The sequence below is a fragment of the Canis lupus genome, chromosome 36 (assembly GCF_011100685.1).
Source record: "Canis lupus familiaris isolate Mischka breed German Shepherd chromosome 36, alternate assembly UU_Cfam_GSD_1.0, whole genome shotgun sequence".
Taxonomy (NCBI): Eukaryota; Metazoa; Chordata; class Mammalia; order Carnivora; family Canidae; genus Canis; species Canis lupus.
The window spans coordinates 7,967,499-7,985,824 of record NC_049257.1 but is presented as its reverse complement, the minus strand read 5'-3'; the positions used below and the strand labels follow the sequence as shown (position 1 = coordinate 7,985,824).

Below are 18,326 nucleotides of genomic sequence, written 5' to 3'. Positions count from 1 at the left end.
CTTTAATTGGTACTCTTTTTTTCTCTGACCATGCCCTCTCTCCCTTTAATTTTGGCATTTTTAAAGGTACCACTAGTTGAACAGCTTTTCCGTGAAGAGTTTGAACCATTTTTGAAGAAATGGTATCATACTATTGGATTAAGTGGTGATACCCAATTGAAAATATCATTTCCAGAAATTGTCAAAACCTATGATGTTATCATCAGTACAGCTCAAATCCTTGAAAACTCCCTTTTAAACTCAGAAAAAGGAGAAGATGATGGTGTCCAATTTTCAGGTTGGTTGAAGTTGGAAAAAGAAGAATTAGTAATATTGATGATAGTAACAGAGGCTGTAGTAGATAAATAATTTTCAAAATGTTGATTTAAAAATATTATCTCTGATTTACAGGTGCCTGGGTGGTTTAGTTGGTTAAGTGTCCGACTCTTGATCTAGGCTCAGCCCTTTGTCTCAAGGTCATGAGTTCAAGCCCATGTTGGGCTTTATGCAGTGTGGAGCCTAATTTAAAAAATAAATAAACAAAAATAAAAAGATGATTTCTCATAGGATCATCTTTTTTTTTTTTAAGATTGTATTTATTTATTCATGAGAGACAGAGACACAGGCAGAGGGAGAAGCAGGCTCCATGCGGGAGGAAGCCTGATGTGGGACTCAATCCTGGACGCCGGGATCATGCCCTGAGCCGAAAGCAGGTGCCCAACTGCTGAGCCACCCATAGATCATCTTTCATTGTTTAAGTTTTCCTTAAAACTGTTTACTTTCCTGGAGATACACAAAAATGAGATACATTTTTAATTAGATCACTTTATTTACATAAGAATACATTATTAAATCAAGCACCCACTGGACTTTTTATTACTCTTTATTTCTAGATACCAACAAGTTATTTTCTTTTTTTTAAAACATTTTTTTTTAATTTATTTATGATAGTCATACAGAGAGAGAGAGAGAGGCAGAGACATAGGCAGAGGGAGAAGCAGGCTTCATGCACCGGGAGCCTGACGTGGGATTCGATCCCGGGCCTCCAGGATCGCGCCCTGGGCCAAAGGCAGGCACCAAACCGCTGCGCCACCCGGGGATCCCAAGTTATTTTCATATGCTAACGGATACTGTTAGATATGCCATCATTTCCTTAGAATGAAATATAATCTTTTCTATTTTGTGGGGGGAGGGAAGAAAAAGTGAGAGAAAGGGAAAGGAATATAGTCATTATAATACTTCTAATAATTAAATGCAATGTTAAAACAAAGCAAAGTGATCTCTGTTTAAATGGAATGGTTTTTATCTGACATAAAAAAAAACCCTCATCAACTTAAAATTGAATGTTTTATTAAAGAACAAAAGTGTAATCCTGATTAATTTGGGGGGAACAAAGCAGGGATTGAATTCTATCTCATAAAACTTATTACCTTTTTAAATTTTCCAAAACTAATCTCTTCAAGAGTGATAATATCTAACAAGAATAGTTCCATAATTAATATGCATGGGCCTCTGGATTTACAGATGACTAGCATAGACATTGTCCACTTAAGAAGTAAGAGGTCTGTGCCATATTCTGCTCAAGAAAGGATGAGCAGCTCAGTTTACTAGCTACTAAAGGATGTCCCATAGCAGCCCAGTTTACTAGCTTTAAGGTACTTCTTTTCACTCTACCTTGCTGATATGGATAAATGAACTACTTGGATTTTCTTTTAAGACTTTACCCTCATCATCATTGACGAATGTCATCACACCAACAAAGAAGCAGTCTATAATAACATCATGAGACGTTACTTGAAACAGAAGTTGAAAAATAATAAACTCAAGAAAGAATACAAGCCAGTGATTCCTCTACCTCAGATACTAGGACTAACAGCTTCACCAGGTGTTCGAGGAGCCAAAAGGCAAGCTGAAGCCCAGCAACACATTTTAAAAGTAAGCCATTGACTTTATATGTAGCGATGATAGCAACAACAACAATAACGAACCCTAAAGCAAATACCACGGCTTTTTGGGCTTTTTGAGTAGGATTAAGTCCAAGTGCCATTGAGAAAGAAGGTATTCTGTGATCATTAGTTAAGGGAAATCAATATGTTTTAGTTAAAGTAAATATATTCAATCTTCTACAAAACAGTAATATGGCACAGAAAAATATCACAAAAATTATTGGAGTGTAGATATAATCAATGAAAAATTGGGACAAATGAAATACCTTATTTTAAATATCTACTCATGTTGTTAAACTTGATGATCCATCTGATACAGAAAAGTGCACAAACTATGAAAATTTCTAATTTTCAAAATACTGCATTAGTTTCAAAATTGCATATTTTCTTCTGTGCCTTTTTTGTTCTGTGTGATTCTCAGATTCTGGGTAATTCAAATTAAATGACAAAACGGAGATATGAGAATCTTTAGTCGAGGTTGTCAGCTGACCCCAAATGATAACACCACATGAAGTACTATTGTTGATTTCGAGTGTTATGTCAATTCAGAGTAACCCAAGAAGTGTGTTAGCACAAAGGCAATTGCGTTTATATTATGAGTCCCTTACTTTAAGTTGAATTCAGTGAAATTCATGTAGAACAGACATAGGCACAATTATTTGTTCCAAGATATTTGGGAACTTATTATGGGATTAAGGACTAACATCAGTTTAGATCCAGGCACATCCTGGCTTTGGCTGCTCCTAGCTTTACATTGTCCTCGTTATGTGTAGAAGAGGGTGGTAATCTGATCCAAGGATGTCAAGCTGACCTTTAAAATGTCTTATGTAATATGGTTATCTCATAACCATTCTCTACTGGTCTCTGTAATTTGCTACACTGTTTCCATGTCAGTTTTTCCACCTGGCAAATGGAATTTAAGAAATGAAAATAAATACACTTCTTTTTCTGGAATTATACACCGACAAAACTTAGAAGCTTCTTTTGAGTCCATCGAGATAGATGTGTTGGTTTAGCAGATCCACAGTAAAGCGATATTAAAATGCTGTATTTAGTTAGTCAAGGTCCCTATTTATTACATGAAAATGTTTCTCCATTGAATCAATTGAAAAGGAAAAGTAAATATTTGAATATTAAAAAAAATCTCTTTTTCAGATATGTGCCAATCTCGATGCATGTACCATTATAACTGTGAAAGAAAATATCAATCAACTCAAAGGCCAAATGAAAGAGCCATGTAAAAAGTTTGCAATCGCAGATGACACCAGAGAAGTATGTGCTTAAAATTTTATGTTTATTAGATTGAGAATACCATACTCAACTGAAAAATGCAAAGATTACTTTATACCATCTGAAGAATATTATCTTAAATTTTTAGCAAAATAAGTTACAGTTTTATTCTTTATTATTACTATTAAGCAACAAAACACTGCTGTGAATTCTCCCTTTCAGGCTTCTTTTAGTTTTCCGGTTTATATGAAAAGTGGCTTGACTACATGTGGGCCATGGGGGTAAGGGTAGAGAGAGTTATATTGCTAAACTAAAGGGATTACTGTAGTTTATTTTATTCTTTTTACTTTCTTGGTGAATTTCAGGCATTTTTTATTTTTTTTGACATTTCACAGAACCATTTTGTTGCTACCAGATTACAGTTGGTAATGATAATGGAAATCCTAATAATTTGCATATTTACTTTCTTAAAAGAACACTGACACAGTAAAGAAATAAAATATTTACTTTAATGGTGCTTTTGCAAGGAGTATTTTCACTGATTATAAAAACCAACTGAGTTAGTTTGGACATTATGACCAGTGTGTTATGGCAGTACTTTCTTTTGTAAAATATAAAAAAGCATGATAAATTTTAGTTCTATGTACTTGATAACAAAGGTAATCATTAAAAATCTATCTCAAAGGATGTTAGGATTAAGTGACATGAAATATGTATAATAGACAATATTGTATTTGAAATGTAGTAGGCATTAAACCAGTGTTAGTGACCAACTCCATAGATTAATTTTTTTGAAGTTCTGAAGATGACTCCTATCTATTCCAGCTGAACTAGAACATTTGAATATACTTTATTATCCTTCATTTTTTGTTATTTAGTTTTACTTAATAAATTTAAAGGTATGTTTCTACTCATAATCATTTTTAAAACTTCCACAGAATCCTCGGGATATATTTTTAAAAGAAGTTGCCATCTTACCTTTTAACTTAATTTTGATATACTTTTTATTGAAGTATAATAGACATACAGAAAGGTACAACTTCATAAATGTACAGATTGCTGAATTGTTATAAAATGAATACACCTGTTTAATAAAAATCCAAATCAAGAGATAAAACATTTTCAGCACCCCAAAACCCCTCATTCCTCCTTCTAGTCACTTAGCCCCCAAAGATAACTACTATTTTGTCTTCTAACACCAAAGATGGATTTTAACTGATTTTGAACTTAAAAGTGAAATCATATAGTATGCACTAAAGAAGAGTGCATTTAAAACTCTATCTCTTAACTTTAAAAAAAAAATTCCAGTTAACATACAGCATTATATTAGTTTCAGGTGTACAATATAGTGATTCAACGTTTACACACATTACCTGGTGCTCAATACAAGCCTACCTTTTAACTTTTTACTTTAGTAAAAATAATACTGAAACCAGTTCTTCAAAAGGTAATTTTTATGAAATTACATTGTAGGCTTTCAAAATAACTAGGGCATTGCTTTAATATATAAATATTTATTGGGGCAGCCTGGGTGGCTCAGCGGTTTAACGCCGCCATCAGCCCAGGGCCTGATCCTGAGACCCGGGATCGAGTCCCACCTTGGGATCCCTGCATGGAGCCTGTTTCTCCCTCTGTCTGTGTCTCTGCCTCTCTCTCCCTGTTTCTCATTAATAAATAAATAAAATCTTTAAAAATATTTATTTATTTATTTAATACTTATATAATTAATGATATAATTTAAATAATTAATATTTACTAATATATAAAATAAATACATTTAAAATTATTGTTAGCACTCAACGTGCATATTATTCTTTAATTTTATTTTTTTAAAACTTTTAAAAGGGAAATTCTAGCAGCAGTACATGATGTTGGTATATGTATGGCTTAAGGATGGATTACTGAAAAATAAATGTACAAAGAGATGGTCAGGGATTAACTTGTTACTTTGTCTAGACCAAAGATTCTGAATTAAATTTATTATAACATGGGAGTTATTTTAACAAAGATAATGCTATTTCTTTAATAATATGAGCATGTAAGAATAAGTGTATAATTTATTTTTAGGATCCATTTAAAGATAAACTTTTAGAAATAATGAACAAGATTCAAAGTTTTTGCCAAATGAGTCCAATGTCAGATTTTGGAACTCAACCCTATGAACAATGGACCATTCAAATGGAAAAAAAAGGTAATTTGGGTTTTGACCTAACACTTGTTTATTCCAAGTTCATGCCAAGATTTCAGATGGATGTGTCATATATTCTCAACCAAACTGAAAGCAAATGGAATATCAAATGGAATTTCTATGTTCGAAGTAGTACAAGGATGAACATGTTCTAATCCCTTATCTAAGGAAAGAAGCAGCAATCCATTAATTTTCTCTTTATTTCCAGAGTCTTTCACTTATTGTATGTTTAACATATTAAGATAGATATTAGTCTCTGCCTCCAAATGCAAACTCAACCGCAATGTTTTTCATGCCATTCTTTGAGTCAGTATGGATCAGGACTCTATTCTCGCTGATACAGAGCTCAGATCGCCAGTTTAGGGGTTGGAAAACTTTTAGAGCTGGAGGCACGTTGGGAGGCCCATCTCAAAAACAACATGAAGCTTATTTTTAGAGTCGTCATAGACGTCCACAGCACAATTTTCAGGGATGTGTTCTACCATTATTTCACTCTATGTAATGTATTCTTTCATAGCTGCACGAGAAGGAAATCGAAAAGACCGTGTTTGTGCAGAGCATTTGAGGAAGTACAATGAGGCCCTACAAATTAATGATACAATTCGAACGATTGATGCATATAATCACCTTGAAGCTTTCTATAATGATGAGACAGAGAAGAAGCTTGCAGTCCAAGAAGGTGATAGTGATGAGAGTGGTGAGGATGGTGACGGTGACGGTGATGGTGATGAAGCTGAGGATGATGAAAAGAGACCTTTGAGACTGGATAGGACAGATAGATTTCTCATGGAGTTATTTTGGGGTAAGAATCAATGTTATGTTGATTTTATACTCTCGTGCATTTGCCTCAGGGTGTGAGCCTGTTGCTTCTCAAGAGCTCTCCAAAAGGCCCTCTTAAAATCATCTTTTATTTTGAAAGAAGAAATCCCAATCATTTTGGGGTTCTTTCTAATTGATGAGCTCAGATAAGCCATGAATTATATACTCAGAATCAGTCAGTTGGTCATCTGGTTTTATTGTCAACAAGACTGCAATACCTTTATTTATTAAGCTAGCCTGATCATTAGATACAGCATAAGATTAACTATAGTTCAACTACATATTCGTATCTCATTACATAAAGTCTCCCAGTGTAATTTATTCACATATTTTATAATTCAAACTAATTCTTTTTTAAAGAAAACAAGAGAATGTTGAAAAAGCTGGCTCAAAACCCAAAACATGAAAATGAAAAGCTGATCAAATTAAGAAACACCATAATGGAACAATTTACAAGGACTGAGGAACCGGCCCGAGGAATAATTTTCACAAAAACACGACAGAGTGCATTTGCCCTTTCCCAGTGGATTACTGAAAATAAAAAATTTGCAGAGGTAGGAGTCAAAGCCCATCATCTAATTGGAGCTGGACACAGCAGCGAGTTCAAGCCCATGACACAGGTGAAAACACCCTTCTTTACTTCTTCCCTTATTCTGTTATTACTCTTCCCAACTTAGCTGTAGTCTTTTTTCCATCAATTGTCTTGCCCTGCAATTCTCTTATCCACGAATAATTCTATGGAATGGAACACTTGTTCTTAAAATATGAGTTTATTAGCAATCTAATCTGTGATGTCTGATAAGCTAAGAATTGTGTTAGGAGTCACTTCTTTCATATACTTGGAGGAACCTTCAAAATTGAGTTTCCTTTGCAAAAATGATTGACATTTAAACTTAGTAACAAAATGGAAAAATGGTTACGATATAATATCAAGTGGAAAAATCAAATCCCAACAAAAATATGTGCATTATAATTAGAAAAATGTAGAATATGTTTGCATAGGATGAGATCTGTAAGGCAACTTGGAAAAATGAAGACATTTCATGTGTTAGAGATTTGGGACTATACGCGATTTTCTTTCCCTTTTTAAGATTTGTTTTGTGTTGTTTTCGTTTCATTATACTACTTATCATGTGCACAATAAAACCCATGGGAGAGAAAAAAAGACACTTGTAGACATTATAAGCGTGGCTTGTTAGAATAAAATGTTCTTCTGAAGTCATATTGACCTTGAGTCTTGCTAGACAAGAGGACACTCCAATTCTATCATACTCATCAAAATTCAGTCCAATGGACGAAATTAAATCTGTTTTAGGATTTACTGAAGAAAAAAGTCATTCTTGAAATTTTATGCAATATACTTACTGCACATACTCAGTTAAAGTCTCTAAAATTTATACCAGAGAAAGAAAGCATTGTTTTCCTTGGGTAAGGAGCTTACTTTCTCTTTTGTGATGAGAGCCAGTTTATTTAATCTGGCTATTTAATCAGTTATTTAATTTTTTGCCATACCTTTCAGGAAGCTCACAGACAAAACTGAAGTTCAGTCTCTCTGCCTCTATGCTAATTCTTACAAGTAGTACATCTATATTCTTCTACTCCTGTTTTTGAGTTTCTATTATATTAGCTTTAGTGTTATAACTTTGGTTATATGTGGCCTCAGATCCGCTTTGAAAAGAGGTGAGGTACAAAAGGAAAGTATGTTGTCAAACTACTTTTTGCTCCTTAGCTCTTTCAGATTTGGGGGCTACATGCCAAAATATAGAACACACCTTTTTCTTATGCCCCACATCCTCTTCTTGTGAACACAGTTGGTCTTACTCATTGGAAGAGGGAGTCAGCATTTACTTGATGTGATTTGAGGGTCTAACTCTGTGTCTGAAATTCTCATTTTTAAATTTACTCTTTTTTAAAGATTTTATTTATTTATTTGAGAGAGAGAGAGAGCGCATGACCTGGGGGAGGAGCAGAGGGAGAGGAAGAAGCAGACTCCTGGCTGAGCAGGAAGCCCAGCACAGGCCCAGCTTAATCCACCGAGCCACCCAGGCATTCCTAAAGTTACTTTTGAATAGCAGACACTTCTGCTGAAATCCAAAGGCATGGAAGATTTTATCAGTGGACATGAGTGGGAGAGGGAGAAATTATCAGAGAAGACTGGAGAGAGGCTTTTCTGCACAATTCTCCAGCCTTTAGGACTCAAAAAAAAAAAAAAAAAAAAAAAAGACACACCACCTCTAAGAAGAAAGGGAAGAGGGTGGGAGGACACACTGTTGGTCTGACATGTTTATTTTTATTTTTGTCTAATGTTTAATGTTTTTGTTTAATGTTTGGGGATAAAACATAACAGAAATCTGTACAGGCCGACTGGAACAACAGTTTTGATGAGAGTGGTTCTAAGAACAAAACCACACTGGCCATATCAGGCTAGGTTTATGCTCACCCATTCATCCTATGTAAGGACCAGAGTGCTTGTTTTATTTCTTTACTTATATTAAGTTTGAAAATTCAGAGTTTTTTTATTGAATTATAGTTTTTAAAAGTCTGTTTTGAATAACTTGTTATTTCATTTTTATTTACTCTTCTCTCTGAACACATAATATATTTACCTCCTTCAGAATTAATGAGCTTTAGGACACACCAGCGCTCTCCAGCCTTCTTGCTCCCTCCCGGGAGAAAGCCAATGTTTTTGGTTTCTCACATGTCCTTCCAGACATATTCCATAGGTTTCGCGCTTGAGTGACTCTTATAGTGACCAAATGTGGCATAGAGTGTGTTATTTTTTCTGTGACTCAAAATTCAATGATCTCAAAAAGTGTCCCCGAATCTCATTTTCTGGAGATTAACAATTCTGAAGTTAACATAGTGAAAATCACAGCCCATTCTAGTTTCTCATCGCCTTGACCCTCTTCTCCACTGAAAGCATCTCTTTTTCCTCCCTCCCAAGTCATCCATCAGTTTATTTCCTTGGCATAAATGATGGTCTTCCCACTTCCAGACTGGATGATGGAAATATTTTTGTTATTGTGTGGTAATCCCAGATTGGAAATCAAATGTTGTCTCACCATCATGTCTTTGTTCAATGCCAAAAACAGATGGCAGTGAATCCGTGTATGATCTAATCCTTTGATTTGCACTGACCAGTTGCAATTTATTATTTCTTCTGCTAATTAGAAGATTTTAATGTGTTTAGCATCACAAAATTTAATTTGTTAAACTGTTTCTACAGAATGAACAAAAAGAAGTCATTAGTAAATTCCGCACAGGAAAAATAAATCTGCTTATCGCTACCACAGTGGCAGAAGAAGGTCTGGATATTAAAGAATGTAATATCGTCATCCGTTATGGTCTCGTCACTAATGAAATAGCTATGGTCCAGGTATGTTTAATACCTCTAATAACTTGATTTTTTGATTTTGTGTTATTAGTTTGTTCTCTTTTAGCAAAGCAGCACAGACCATTTTTAAAATGTATCTATTCTCCTTCTAAAGGAGAAATCGTTTTGCACTGTATACAAAAATCAAATCATTACATTGCACACCTGAAACTAAGAGTGTTACATGTCAATTATACTTCAATTAAAAGAAGAAGAAATCTTGAAGAGCTGCACACTACTGCATTTTATGGTGTTGTTTAATTCAGATGATGATGACAGATAACTGTCGTATTTCCAAACAACTCTTCTTGGATTGTTATTTCTGTATCCCAAGACTCTTCAGAAACATGACACTGGCCCATCTATAAGAGTTGAAGAGGCCTCCTAATTCCTAGAATGTCTATGAACTCCCAGCTGGACCAGAAATCTGAAGAGCAGTGTCCCTAAAATGTCTGACAAAGTAATATGCTCAAAAGTTTGGGAACCCTGCTATTTCTGCATTTTCCTCCCTATTCTTGCAATTTTACTCTGTGTTTGAAAATTTTCATCAAAAGAAGTTGGGGGAGGCATAGTTATACATGTAAAACAAAAGTGAAGTATACTAATTTCTATTTAATTTCGCTTTACCTCTTACCTACACTGTCTTAACAATATAATTGTTACCTTTCATTGAGCATGTATGGGAGTTGTGCCGGTTAATGCCAATAATATTCCTCCTATATCATTAACTAAAATCTCTTTTTAAAATATATAAAATTGGGGAACCCTGGGTGGCGCAGCGGTTTGGCGCCTGCCTTTGGCCCAGGGCGCGATCCTGGAGACCTGGGATCGAATCCCACATCGGGCTCCCGGTGCATGGAGCCTGCTTCTTCCTCTGCCTATGTCTCTGCCTCTCTCTCTTTCTCTCTCTATCATAAATAAATAAAAAAAAATTAAAAAAAAATAAATAAATAAAATAAAATATATAAAATTGCTTTCTTGACTGGAAAACAAGTCATGGAATATTAAGATAACCAGATAGCCACCAAATTAGGAAGTAATTGTATTTCAAGAGTTACTTTGTTAGCAGTTTATTACACCAAATACATTTTTATACAGATGGTGTTATAGTTGGTCGTTAGGTTCCTGGCTAAGACCATATTTTCTGTTACTCAAAATGTACCTAAATATCAATTTTTAAAGGGGACTATAGAAATTTATCACCATGTTAAGCATGTTTTCATGGGAAATGTGCTCAAAATCCAATATAGATACCAGGAGCAGACCTGCATTCTCAACAACTCTAGTGTCAAGGTCAGAGATGCCCCTTCTTTCTATCCATCCCTCCTACTAGGCTGGAGGAGTGCCTCCCTAGTCCAAATCAATGATGATGCTGGCTTTTAGGATTGAGAGAAGTTTCCAGGGACAGGATGGTCTTGTGTAACTGGGGGTCTTGAAGGATGGTGTGGTAACCTAACCGTCATTGCTCATTGTTCATTATAGTGCAGTTTGAATTTCAAATAACTGACTTATAAAAAATGGATAATAACTAACATTACTGACAATAGAGAAATTACTTAAAGACTGGGACACTGAGCATTGAATACCATTCCAGGCCAAAAATGAGAGCATTCACAGAAAGACATGACCCTTCATTAACTTGATTTCTTTATTTTTCTCAGGCCCGTGGTCGAGCCAGAGCTGATGAGAGCACCTACGTCCTGGTTGCCCACAGTAACTCAGGGGTTATTGAACGTGAGATAGTTAATGATTTCCGAGAGAAAATGATGTATAAAGCTATAGACCATGTTCAAAATATGAATCCAGAGGAGTATGCTCATAAGGTATGGTTTTTGGACCTCTCTGAATTTTTCACTTTAAAAAGTCTGCATGTGGTTGCCGCTGATAGCTTTGTGGCTAAGTCTCAAGACAGAAATTGTGCTAAATTTTAAGTTCCAGTTGGATGAGCCATGCCTAATCCAGATTCACATACAAAGAATTAGGACCGATGAGGGCAGAAATTGTCAGGCCGCTGTTCCGGTGAAACCAACCATAAACTTTGAAGATATAAATTTAGTCTGTCCTTGATCAGAAAGACTAGTATAGCTCACCCATTCAAGCCAACCTGGTAATTTTGGTTTGGTGCAATCTGTTTGTATGGGCACAAGTTTTTCATTCCAGAAATATTTATGAAGTGCCTACTGTGTGCCAGGTAACATTCTAGAAAGAGAGAACATGGCAGCAAATAACACAGATAGAACCCTCCTATATGAAGCTTATATTCTAGAGTATACATAATGAGATTTGAGGAGGAGAAACAATAAGCAAAACTGAAGCAAGAAATGTATCACATAAGGATAAATGCTACAGAATTAGAATAAGACAATATGAAACAAGTCATTAGATGAGTACTCTATAGATTGGGTGTTTGGGGAAAGTCTTGTAGGAGGAGTAACATTGAGGCTAGATCTGAATGATAAGAAAATACATAATATGTCATCTAGCTGCATCTCAATTTACTAATGCTCATTTGAGCTGCAAGAGGAATGCAGTGAGGGAAGAATGCACTTCTACAATATTTCAGGAAATCCCCCATACCACTGAATTAAAGACTGTAACTACTATAATAGCAAACAATCCATTTAGAAGAAAATTCACACCCTTGCATATGGGTGTGAATGTTAGTTTCTTAACATTGGAATTGGCTCTACCCTAAATAGAGTTTCACGAAAGGGATGCTTTTAAATTGGTGTGCATTGCTATAACCAACTCCAAGGTTTCCTGGCCAGGTTTCTACACAAACTTGTATTTTAAAACCCCGTTAAATATAAGGCAAACCAAACATTTGGTAATGTCAAATCAAACATCTGTGGCCAAATAATGTCACTGGAAAGTTATTCAAGTGGATATTTTCAAAGACCGATGTTTCGAGACCAAGTGTTTTGGGTAAGCTCTAGGCCGTCTCTGGAGTTTATGAGTCAAAAATTTCCAGCTTATATCTATAATAAGATACAGTCTCTTTTGGGGCCCCAGAATCGACAATCTTTTTAGGTTTCCTTTGGCTAAGAGACCTGCCCTTCTAAAGCTAACTCCAAGCTGACAAACTCAGAGCAGGGATGGCAATGATGTGGGGGCAGATTCCACTACTATTTAGTTCGGCTCCCTCAGGAGACATCACTACAGTAGACATCGCTACTAGGTCCCAGCTCTCCCTTTTCCTGAGTTAAGAATCCTTCTCAACACAGTTTGCAGGCAGCCACTAATAAATGGTGAGCATTGACGCAGAAGGTGAAGTGTGTTTTCCATGTCATATACAGAATTTGTACCTAACTGAAAACCTCTAAATCAAACTTCTAGAAACAATGTGGAGATTTTAAACATTTTCCCTAACAATGACTCAACAACTTTTGCCACATCATTACATTTTATTTAGACTTTGACTGCCTGTACTGTGCCTCCTATATATTTACTATGCTTTGTTTTATTTTTTTCCTTTCTTTTTGATTCATATTCTTTATTATTCCAGAACCAATCCTTTAGTTCCTGGTGTCCTGTTTACATATCTGTACACTAACCTTAGATGTATTTTTATCTTTTCTGTCACACATATAGGTGTTTCTTGATTGCCCACCATGTATATGGTCCTATGCCAAATCATCTTTTATCAGCTCACTGAATTATAAATATCTTGCAAGTGCAACCTAATTAAAGTTTAGGAAACATAATACTTCAATTTTTTATATTGTTACCATTTACAGAGGACATTGATTTTTGTACTTGTCTGATTAAGGCATTCTATGGCCCATAGATTGCTCACAAGGTTTGGTTTTCTTTTCTGTACTAAATATGGCTGTCTTGAATCAAAGCCCAAAACAGAGGTGAGCGCGAAAGGTGGGCCATTCAACTTTGTTCATCAGCACTGAGAGTTTACATTTACTAAAACTTCCCCTCAGTCTTCAGGAAAACAATGGCTTCCTCCACAAGTTAGTATAAATTTTCCATCTGTGAGAGGTTCAGTTTGGAAGTAAATATGAAGTTGTATAGGTGTGAGAACTGGCCAGTGCCTACCTCAAGGTTTGTGTCTTTCCATTGTTTCTATTATTAAATAAATTTTGCCACTAACTGCAGAGCCTGCAATACAGGGGCTTAAGGACTTATTCTCACTTAAAAAATGTGGACAATCTGGACCCATATGATAGCTCCATGATGTTGTGAAGAAGCCAAGACTCTTCTCTTGCCCTTTTAGTATTAGGTTTCCATTATCCAAGTCAAAGAGTTTTTTGAATTTAAACTAGCACTTGCTCATTTGAGGCAGGAAGAAGGAAGAAGATGGAAAAGGCAAAAAGTGGAAATGGCAGCTGATACTTAAGGAGACTTTCTGGAAATTCTATGTAACATCTTATGTCTCATTGGCCATTGGCTTGGAAATGTAGTCATTTAGTTGAAATTATAGTTCTGTTTCCAGGAAGAATGGACACTGAGTGGGAAACCAGTAGTTTCTGCCACAAATGTGTAAAAAGGAGATTGACTAAGATAGCAAGGGGGTCTAGAAATTATAATGTGTGAGAAAAGCTTAAAGAAACTGGGGGGCTTATCACAGGTAAGAGAAGATTATTGGTAATATAATAACAATGTTTGTTCTTCAAAGAGATTCCATGTAAAAGCAGATTTAGACATATTTTATGAGACAGAATTAAAACTAATGGTGAGAGAGGTTAGGGGGTGAGGTTTTTTCTCTGGGATATTGCCAAGGACTTTCTCACTACAGAACTTGTCTAAAATGGAATGGGTTATTTTCGGAACATCTGAAGGTTCTACATTTCCATGCCCAGAGGGAGGCATTATATGCTAAATTCTTTGGGGCCAATCACCTCATTATTTTCATTTCTAGGCTATGGCCAGGTGTACATCTCCATAACTATCTAAGAACTCTGAATTCCAGGAGACTTACTTCAGTCAAACTGTGAAGAAAAAAAATAATAAACGTTTTCTTTTTCTCAATGCAGATTTTGGAACTACAGATGCAAAGTATCATGGAAAAGAAAATGAAAATCAAGAGAAGTGCTGCAAAGTGTTACAAGGAAAACCCGTCATTAATAAATTTCCTTTGCAAAAACTGCAGTGTGCTAGCCTGCTCTGGGGAAGATATCCACGTTATTGAGAAGATGCACCATGTCAACATGACACCGGTATTCAAGTAAGTCCCGGAAAACTCGATTTTAAGTTCCCTTATACGAGGTGAGGCAGATTGTATTGTGAATGTTCTTCCAAAATAACACAAATGAGACTCATTATTTTTTGGAATTTCCCCTCCTTTAGCCCCCAGATTATAACCCCATTTCAAACATCATTTTTTTTTCAACTATATTGCACTGAGGCAGGGAGGAGAAGTGTAAGACCCAAAGCCATTTTGTCCAAGGTACATCAGTTTGGTGTATGCTGATACTTGTTCTCAAAATTTTGGACAACTTAAGTCTAGTTAAAATAATCAATAGACTTGGCAATAGACTTGGAAGAAACCACCAAAGGCAACATGACCCCTGAGATATATGTGTGGAAAGGGGGTATCTTCTGATGATCTGCAGGAGGAAAAGGAGAGAAGTAATAAGGTGTGGGCTAGGCACGCCTGCGGATTAGCTTCAGGTCCAACAGCATGTACCCACAGGCTGCATATTTGTCCACTGCAAATTCTCAGAGATATTTTGTTATTTCTTGATAATTTTAGGGAACTCTACATTGTGAGAGAAAACAAAGCACTACGAAAGAAGTTTATAGACTATCAAACAAATGGCGAGATCATCTGCAAAATGTGTGGCCAAGTGAGTACATTGCTGTGGGCTTTATTTTTACTTTGGCCAAAAGGAATTCTTAATTGAACGTGCATTTAACTTTTCCTCTCACTCTCTTGTTTTACAGGCCTGGGGAACGATGATGGTGCACAAGGGCTTAGATTTGCCTTGTCTCAAAATAAAGAATTTTGTAGTGATTTTCAAAAATAATACATCAAAGAAACAATACAAAAAGTGGGTAGAATTACCTATCGCTTTTCCCGATCTTGACTACTCAGAATACTGTTTGTTTAGTGATGAGGATTGACATTTGATTTGAGAACCTTTAAAGATATCATCAACTTAACATTTGCTATGATCCTGATTAATGTTTTTACTATACTCCAGGACTGATGTAATAAAATCATTGCTTTACTCTGTGTTGAGCAGCATAGAGGAAGATCATATAATACGCTTTCAAGTATCTATCTTGTAGGTGGACAGGGGTAAAGGACACCCACTGGTAATACTCATTAGTGTGGAGCGTTATGGTGCACAGGGAATGCTGGGCTGTGAATGAGCACCCAGGGGTATCACTATCAGTCCTGTCACCAATCTGCAAAATAAAATTAACCAAATCAGTTCATCTTTCTGAACCAGTGTCCTTCTTGGTGAAATGGCTATGGTGTTATTTACCTTTGCTTGCTTTTATTAGTTTCCTATTGATACGTAACAAATTACCACAAACTTAGTGGCTTAAAACAACAGCCCTTTATTATTGCACATGTTCTGGAGGTCCACTAGTTGTCCACTGGGGATCACTCTGAGCACTAGGCCTGCGCTCACCACGTGGCTTGCTCACAGGGCTTTTTTTTTTTTAAGATTTTATTTATTTATTCATGAGAGACACAGACACAGAGAGGCCGAGGCGCAGACAGAGGGAGAGGCAGGCTCCATGCAGGGACTCGATCCCAGGTCTCCAGGATCACACCCTGGGCTGAAGGCGGTGCTACACTGCTGAGCCACCCGGGCTGCTCACAGGGCCTTTTATAGCAAAGCTATTTGCTTCTTCAAAGCCAGCAGGATGATCTCTCTCTTGTGCGCTAAGATAAAATCTTAACTGCAACCACAGGAGTGATCATCTCATTATATTTATAGGTCCTGCCCACAGTCAAAGTGAGGGGACTTTGAGGGCATAGACACCAGCAGGCAGAAATTGTGGAGGTCATCTTAGAATTCTACTTCTCACATCGCTTCTCCAGCTTTTGTAAGTGATATATGTGTACATACATAGAAAAGCTCTTTGAAAAATATGAAGCACCCTAAAAGGGAAGGTATTATGAAGAAGCAGCAACAGGTAGGTTAAGGCTTATTTTTTAGCTTTCCCTCCATGAACATAACACTATGCTCAAGGAAGATTACCTGGGGCGATGGAGATGTCTAGGGCTCACACAGGATTTAGCAGGTAACACATGCTGGATGTTATTAGAGAACAACAACAACAAAATATATCCATCTCCACCTGTCCCTAATCCCAGGTAGAAGGGAAACCTCTCTGTGACTAAGACATTTTCAGTGTTTCTGAACCCAGTATGACCATTTGGAGATGGACACAGGGCTCAACCTGGGAACATTCTCCTAGGAGACAGGTAGCCTCTTTTTAGCTTGAAGAGCCACATGATTGACACAGAGCCACAATTGACCATTTTAACCCACACTTATTCAGATGATCTGCTACACGGAAGGTATTACCTCTTACACAAGGAGAAACAGTATGTTGGAGGGAGTTAAAATTCTTTCGTGGTTTTGATGGGTTCATTAAATTCAGTCTAACATTAGCTTTTGTTGATAAGAACCAAGCAAAGGTGAATATTAACCAATCAGAGCTCTTGGAATGCAAGAGGACAAAAGAAGACTGCGATTTTCTTAAAATACTTTTAAAAACTCCAGCTGATTCCATTTAAAGTATTGCTGTCTTCTAGAACACTTTGGAAAGTATGCAGAAAACCAAATGCATAAAATAGCTAAATGTACTACTGTAACATATGTAGACTGTTTTTGAGGTGTCAACAAATATCAGGTTTTTTCATCTGTGTTTTCCAGAATTTTTTTCAATAAAGAAGTGTTATTTCTACCTCAAAGTTTTCAAATACATGTTTCAAATTGTATAAAACTTACTCTGTTATCATACCTGAAAACTCAAACTTGGTGCATGTAATAATTGCAGCATTTTGATTGATCGTTACTGAACAGTCTAATATTTCTAATATTTGGGGATGATTTACAGAATATGCTCATGACATCTAGGCATCAATCTGGAGTTGGAAGGTCCAATTTTAGTCCCCACAAAACCTTCAGTTGGTTGGGCCACTTTGGGCCACCTCATCTCATGCAGGTCCTGTTTCCTCTCCTGGAAAATGAACAACTGAATTAAGTGGTGTCAAAGGTCCCTTACGATTCCGGCATTGCCCTAGTCTGTGCTTCTGGCTCCATGGCTGCTTTCATTTGAAGACCTTGTCTAATGACTTGTGGTAATATCAGCTGTGGGCTAAATACCTGGCGAGCACATTACATATTCGAAGGTGGCTCCAATCTGCTAAGGGGCACTGCAGGGGTGTCACAGGACAAGTACATCGGCTGGACTCATGTGTCTCATGGTGGTTTTGAAAGGCCTGGAAGTGTCAGGAAATTTTAGCACAGCAAGCATTTCCAAGATCATTGGCCAACCTTGTGGATAGTTTTATACCAAAAGTTTGAGATCCTTTCAGGCCACGTGAAATTAAAATACAAGAATTTACAGTTATGTATGTAAAGCATTGAGGCAGCACATAAATGAGTAAGAAATGATTTTCCAAAGGACCATGAGTGCATGTCACAAGCAGTCATTGGAAGCATAAAATACTGTAAGAGAGATGAATATTTTTCTGTCTGCAATTTAATCTATCAGAGTGTTAGGCCTTAGGAAAAAGGCCTCTGGTGGTGTTTTCAATTCAATAAAGCCAAAGAGGATGTGACGTTTCCCATCATTGTTGCTTTTCATTCAT

The 18,326-nt window shown here is 36.4% G+C and overlaps 1 protein-coding gene across 1 annotated transcript in view; it reads left to right on the top strand.

Moving 5' to 3' along the window:
* The window catches only part of IFIH1 (interferon induced with helicase C domain 1), a 58,176-nt gene extending 39,876 nt beyond the window's left edge, over window positions 1–18,300 (top strand). The window contains exons 6-16 of the mRNA XM_038584667.1: window positions 67–277; window positions 1,697–1,914; window positions 3,081–3,197; window positions 5,223–5,346; window positions 5,861–6,145; window positions 6,523–6,782; window positions 9,389–9,538; window positions 11,197–11,358; window positions 14,521–14,711; window positions 15,240–15,333; window positions 15,431–18,300. Of these exons, the coding sequence (XP_038440595.1) occupies window positions 67–277; window positions 1,697–1,914; window positions 3,081–3,197; window positions 5,223–5,346; window positions 5,861–6,145; window positions 6,523–6,782; window positions 9,389–9,538; window positions 11,197–11,358; window positions 14,521–14,711; window positions 15,240–15,333; window positions 15,431–15,610 (1,992 nt within the window). The 3' untranslated portion in view covers window positions 15,611–18,300. The remainder of the gene's footprint in view (window positions 1–66; window positions 278–1,696; window positions 1,915–3,080; window positions 3,198–5,222; window positions 5,347–5,860; window positions 6,146–6,522; window positions 6,783–9,388; window positions 9,539–11,196; window positions 11,359–14,520; window positions 14,712–15,239; window positions 15,334–15,430) is intronic.
* Window positions 18,301–18,326: the final 26 nt, after the last annotated feature.